The sequence below is a fragment of the Amblyomma maculatum genome, chromosome 10, assembly GCF_055883805.1.
Source record: "Amblyomma maculatum isolate TAMU_Amacu chromosome 10, ASM5588380v1, whole genome shotgun sequence".
NCBI classification, from domain to species: domain Eukaryota; kingdom Metazoa; phylum Arthropoda; class Arachnida; order Ixodida; family Ixodidae; genus Amblyomma; species Amblyomma maculatum.
Genome location: NC_139353.1, coordinates 120,563,028 through 120,569,138, shown reverse-complemented (window position 1 = coordinate 120,569,138; position 6,111 = coordinate 120,563,028). Strand labels below are relative to the sequence as shown.

General features: G+C 46.5%; 1 protein-coding gene and 1 non-coding gene across 2 annotated transcripts; one reads left to right on the top strand and one right to left on the bottom strand.

The window, feature by feature from the left end:
• Window positions 1-2,136: 2,136 nt before the first annotated feature.
• On the top strand, window positions 2,137-2,208 carry TRNAE-CUC (transfer RNA glutamic acid (anticodon CUC)). Its single transcript has one exon. It is a non-coding gene; the product is annotated as a tRNA-Glu (tRNA).
• A 972-nt stretch (window positions 2,209-3,180) lies between these two features.
• On the bottom strand, window positions 3,181-5,291 carry LOC146177351 (uncharacterized). The gene is made up of 2 exons (XM_084581136.1): window positions 5,102-5,291; window positions 3,181-4,202 (listed from the first exon to the last, which is right to left on the bottom strand). The coding sequence occupies exons 1-2, from the start codon at window positions 5,209-5,211 to the stop codon at window positions 3,542-3,544; spliced, it is 771 nt and encodes a 256-aa protein (XP_084437262.1). The 5' UTR covers window positions 5,212-5,291; the 3' UTR covers window positions 3,181-3,541.
• Window positions 5,292-6,111: the final 820 nt, after the last annotated feature.

Genomic DNA, 6,111 nt, shown 5'->3' with positions numbered 1-6,111 from the left:
AAACAAAGCGGCTTCATATAAGCTAGAGCTTTAGTTAATGGTGGACAAGAGAAGACGTCTTTTAAGAAAAATAACTTACGCAATGCAGTGCAAGTAATATTGCTGACTTGTTCGCGCCATCTGAGATCATTAGTAGATTGGACACTTAAAAATTAACAAAAGAATGCTCTTTTTTTCTCCTGGTTTGTCACTGCTACAAATTGGTTTGTGTTAATTGTCATCTGCCAGTTATTACACCAATAATTATTTCTTTAGCAATCTGTTAAGTATGGCTGGATCTCAACTGCTCCTGATTTCTCTGTAGCATGTACAATAGTTGGCGATGAGTTTGATTTTATAGTTACTGCCTGAGGCAATATCACCGATAATTATGAAAAACAACAAGGGTCAAAGGACAGAGCTTTGAGGAACTCCGGATGTGGCTGGCGCCGATTTGCGATTGACGTGGTGATAAAAGATTAATTACGAACTTTGCTGGAAGACATTTTAGTTTTAGACTGGAACTTTACCATCAACAATGAAACCCCCTGGCGCTAGCTTACAATGACATACGCGTGTCGAATTTCGCAGCTGCCACTTGCTTCCTTTATTCAGACCGAGCAGAGGATCAAGAATGCCAGCATCGAAAATGATAACGAACTCAATTTTCAGAACATCATATATTTCTGCTTCGTATTTTACACAGGTAAGTGTTTCCGGTGAAGTCATTACCTTAGGCGTTTACGTGGATATTTTTTCGGTCGAATCATAAAATTCTCATTTGCGGTATATATTGAGATTTGTATGCCAAACGAGAAAAGCCCCCACTCACTGCAGTTCATTTAAATCCGCGACCTAACACGGGAACGGGACATACCTGGCTGCCAACAGTCCATGCTTATGTCTACAAGCGACCACTCTATCTAACAAGCTGTTCCGTGTATTTGGCGTCATTTTAACCAAAGCGAGCCTGGTATAATATCACATGGCTATCTTTTTTCATTTTCACCTATTCTCTGGAAATCAGCGTTCACCCCGTGACGTTATAATACCACGCATGCTCATAATTTGGCTTTTTATATTCGGTTTACCACATGGCAAGCAAGCGTTCAGTTGCAAAAAATTGCACCATGCATGGTTCAGCTCTTATTATACGTTGAAATGACCGCCGCTCTGTTCGCTTCCAGAGTTACTATCCTTTTACGTTATCTGAACTTCAAGTATTGATCAGGCAACGTCAAGATGAAGCTCGCTCACTATTAATGCGCAGCCGTGCACTATCATTACGTCAAAAGAATCTATGAACGTTGGTACTTGGACGAGCAAAAAGCGCCGAATGTAACGCTTACTTTTATGCTGCGGAAGCACGGCTAAATCAAGTTACGTGCTGAGCACATAAAATCGAGTTTTCTCACCATACTGGAGTTAGAAAGTACTTCCTGTAGAGCTGCTAGTATCATATCCCCGCGTGTCTTCTTATTTGTGTGACTTACTGATATCCAACGGTGAATACAACCCTTCCACCCAAGTCCATTATTTTCCAAAAATTTTCCTCGCAACCCTTTCTCTATAGCACAAGTTTTGCACTTTTCTTGGCGGTTAACTGTGTCGTTGATGTGCGGTCGCCTGCCCAGGCAGCCAAGTTTCACAACACAGCCAATAGTTCCGTCAAGTCTGTACTTACCGATAAACAATTCCGGGTGTCATATTTCACGAACAGCTTCCGGCTTCAGATTTGGCGCCTCGTGAGCCATGTAAGAATTTCTCCCTCAAGGAAGTAAAATATCGGAGACGGCCCTGTGGTGCCACACCTGCATCTTTGAATTAGTACCGCCATAGCGAACAAATCCGTGAGGTTTTACTGGTTGAATTTCGCGGGCATACTTCGCAATCTAACAATGTAGGGTGCCTCGATACCCCAGCGCCGGCGGCGCGCTACATCGAGGCACCCAATAAAAATGGGTGTTCGTGGCGCCATCTTGCGGCGAAAAGAAGCACTGTGTGTGCAGCGGAATAATACTCTCGGTAATGTTTTTGACAAGAGTACTAACTTTGAAAAGTACAATTCTGATCATTATAATTCTACATGCCAGACGCCGTGAAGGCCGCAGTCATATGTGCCTTTGAGATTGTTCCTGGCATGCCAGCGCCACCACTTCCGGCGTGGTCTAGTGGCTAGGATACCTGGCTCTCACCCAGGAGGCCCGGGTTCGATTCCCGGCGTCGGAAGCAGTTCAGGTCTCATGGTGTAATGGTTAGCCCTCTGGACTCTGAATACAGCGATCCGCGTTCAAATCGCGGGGAGACCTTTTAAAGCTTTTACCTCCATTTTGAGACAACAGTCTACTTAAAAACCTTGCGCATACTTTTTTTTTTCGTTTTAATGCGGAAGCATTTCATTTATCATTAGTGTTGTCACCAGAGTCCCTGCTTCGACTCTGGTGTCAATAGAGTGTGTGGACAATGCCGGTCGTTAGAGTGCGTTCCCACGAACTGTCAATAATCCATTGCACCGGTCAATAGCGTAAAAATACAAAATTCGGTGTCCAATCTAATTTCAGAGTGACCTACTCGATCGTGACCTCCTAATTTGGAAGGCCACCGAAAAATTCGGCCCCCTGGACCCCCAAAATTTGACCTCGTCAGAACTAGGCCAGAACTGATGTATCAAAACCTGATTCCAGCATTGCATTTTCAGCGGCGACCGCCAATTGAGATAGATCACCCACTAAATTAGTGTCCTGGACCCCCAAAGGTTTGCCTCTTTACAGCGTTACCAAAATAGATGTCCAATTAAATGGACTAATGCAAATTAAGCTGCGGCTTCCGAATCAGAATCGGTCGCCCTTAACTTCACGCTTGCAACTTAAAAAATATTGAACCTAATAATACCGAAACTATTCATGTAGTTTAAATACAGATACACCGCGCGACCTAGATATTTTTCCTTTCCACGTTACATGTTATTCTCGACAGTCTGCACAATATAATCTTGATTACAGAGTCCTACTGTGCTAGGTAATCCATCCACATGGTTCAATGTTGGGCACGGCCATTCGACCGAGTAACAGGCTCTAGAAGGGCCCTGTTGGTTATTTTCGTACAATGCGGGATGAAATATTGGGGAGATTTATGCCGGTTACGTCTAATTACACGAGCGTCAGCTCAGTAAAGCATGGGTACACAGTTGTTTTGGTGGTATTAAATGTTTATTTATGAAAAATGAATTCACTCACGTGTATGCGACATATGTTAGACTAAAAGTTCATATAGGTTCAGCATCACCGGCAGTTAAAACCGTGGTCGAAGTAGCGGCAGCTTCCGCTGCCTTTCTATCTCGTTCATGCGTGCGTATTTTTTCTTCTACAAACCAAGCTTCTCGCTGTTCTTGGCTCTCGGTTACAATTTGGCCTGCTTCCTCTTCAGCTCTTATTCACAGGGATCTGCACTCTTCTGAATCACCAGAGGCCGCGTAACACCTACTCCGAACAGTCGTCGCACATGGTCTGAAACACGCCTCAAACATGGCGAGACTGAGGAGCATAATCTGGGGCGCGTTGTATCATGGCGTGGAAGCGCGGCGAGTGAGAGCAACCATGCCTGAACGTTTTCGACCATAGAAGGTGGCCCACAAGCGCTCAACCGCGTTCCGGCTATCGTGCAGCTTTGACTTGAGGATAGAAACCTTCACCTTATTAGAGTCTACTATCCTGGCCATATCTTCTATATTGGCCTTGCGCGCAGCCCGCGACTTCTTTGCTGAATCGTTGTTTCTGTTGCGGAGATCCCAGTACGCCTGGTCTTTACGTTCTGCAAGCCTCTGTCCTCGAGGGCGCGTCGGTCCGGCGGCACAGTTGTCTTGCGCCGGCCCTCCGTGGACGCTGCCGCAACCATCGACAGCGGCAGCTGCATTGCTGACGGCAGATGAAGACGACTCGCTGCTCTCCGCAGATGCGCGGCATCCGTCATCACCACTGTCGAAGCGGTTATTCATGCGGCCATTGACGTTGTCCGGCGGTGAAGGAGTCGTCCTGGGAGACGATGATTCACTGCGCGAAAGGTCAAGCGGCTGCTCGTTGGGAGCTTGAAGTCCTTCGGCGGGACTGCCACCACGTGACCCCTTCTCCTGAGACGACAACAGCGGTGATTGCTCTCTGTCTGGGACGTGCTGCAGGTGGTCCATCGTGAAGGCTGTTAGATTTCCGTTGAAATGCAAGGTAACGCTGCACAGAGGAGAAGGTATGAAAGGTTAAAAACCTGTCCCCTAGTATCAGCCATCATTTGAAGGGCGAGTAACAAGACTCGTGGACGTCTGACGACAATATATGAGGCTGCCTGCAGCAGACAGTGGCGACAAGTAGAACAAAAAGTTGTTGACGTGTTGGGTCTAATAGAGGCTCACAACCTCGTGGGTATCTTCTATTTTATATAAGGGTGCACCACAACACAACCAGCTAAACGCTATCGTGCGCCAAAGGGGCTACCGTTGTCAAAAGGGTTGCCTCTTAATGGCAGGTGTTTCAATATCTATATGTCGTGCACAAGACAGGCACCGAAGCGTTTGTTCGTGGAATAATTCATATCGCCATAAAGTATTGGGCAAACTCCGTTTTTATTTGCTGTGCGACTGCGAAGCACCTTCCTGGGGGACTTGTCGCTGCCTCGGAGTCGATAAGAGCATCTGAGGCGATTACTTTAATGCGAATTAGCACGGTAGGTAAACATTAATAAAAACAATACTGCCCAGTTAAATACCACTGGGCATTGTACAGGTCAAAATTCAAAATTAAATGAGTGACCATCGTCATGGCTATTAAACACAGTCAAATTTGCTAGGCTAACTGTTATAGCTTTGTTATACAACCGTTTTCATGCACATACATATTTCGGCAATCAAGACATTCCACGGGACAGCATCAGTTGGATCAGTGGTTTCGCAATAAACGCATCTGCGAAAAAAAACTGATAACGAAAATTTGCCGATGACGTCAACTTGGTCGATGTTGCGGTGCACCTCCACGAAAGTGACTGACATAAAGCTTACAATGCGCAAATACAATACTCATAGGGCGACATAAGTGGACACGACGGCATGGAATTGGCGTGGTTCGACATGCCTCACCTTTTCCATGTGCCACTGCTCGTCCTCGCATGCTGCTGGTCATACGGTCTCATCACCGGCTGCGCCGTGAACCCTGCCGCTCCAACCCTGCAGACCCCGTTACCCGCCATCACCGTGGAAGTGCGGTGCTACCTGCACCGCCCGTCACCGTCCGAGGAACCTCCGACACCTGACCCGCAATTATGCCCGACTGCATCACCCCCGGAGCTGCCCAGCTGCGCGGTATCTGTGCGCCCGTTACCGTCAACAGCACCGCATTATATAAAACCGAAATCAACACCCACTTCAGTGGACTTGGCGGCATGGCATCGGCCAGATTTGATATGCCTCACCTTTTCCATGTGCAGGTAATTGATTATGCACTTTTCGCAAAGCTAACCAGCTCCGCTGGTCTTGTTGTGTTGCCGAGTCCATGAAGTTTCATTGCTCTTATGTTTGATTGTGCGCATGCGCTGGTAATCTTTTTCTGCTGTGCGGCGACCTCGAATAAAACCCTGGGCCTATCTTCACCCGCTCTGACGGGGCCGATAATAATGACTTGCTGCAAGCACTGGAGCATCTGTAGGCCGTGCAGGCTACTCTACTAAAAGGAATGAAAAAGATCGATACCAAATTAGGTGACCAAGAGAGAACGTTCGAAGAAAATTATACAAGGGTCTCTCAGAAATAGAAGATGACTGCGTCTCATTAGGCTCTACTAGAGCTTCATTTGAGGACATGCAGTGCCTTGCAGAAAACAATACTTCTAAGATTTCTGATGATATAACTTAGAGTGGATGACTCCGGAGACCGCACTCGCCTTTGCCATCTCGTTTACTTTGGTCTAAAAGATGGCAATCGTGAAACGTGGGAGCAATCAGAAAGGATAATTATCGAACTCTACAGCACTAACCTGCAGTGTTAACATCGAACCGATAAATATGGAACGGGCCCACCGCCATGGTCGTTACGATACTGGAACAAACAGACCGACAAGAGTCGACGAAGCAAATAGTTGCTATCTCAAAAAA

Excerpts from the sequence above, each read along its gene's own strand:
- LOC146177351 (XM_084581136.1), bottom strand. The coding sequence starts at position 5,211 with ATGGCGGGTAACGGGGTCTGCAGGGTTGGAGCGGCAGGGTTCACGGCG. Across the intron at positions 4,203-5,101 it reads AGCAGTGGCACATGGAAAAG|CGTTACCTTGCATTTCAACG; the intron begins GTGAGGCATGTC and ends TCCTCTGTGCAG.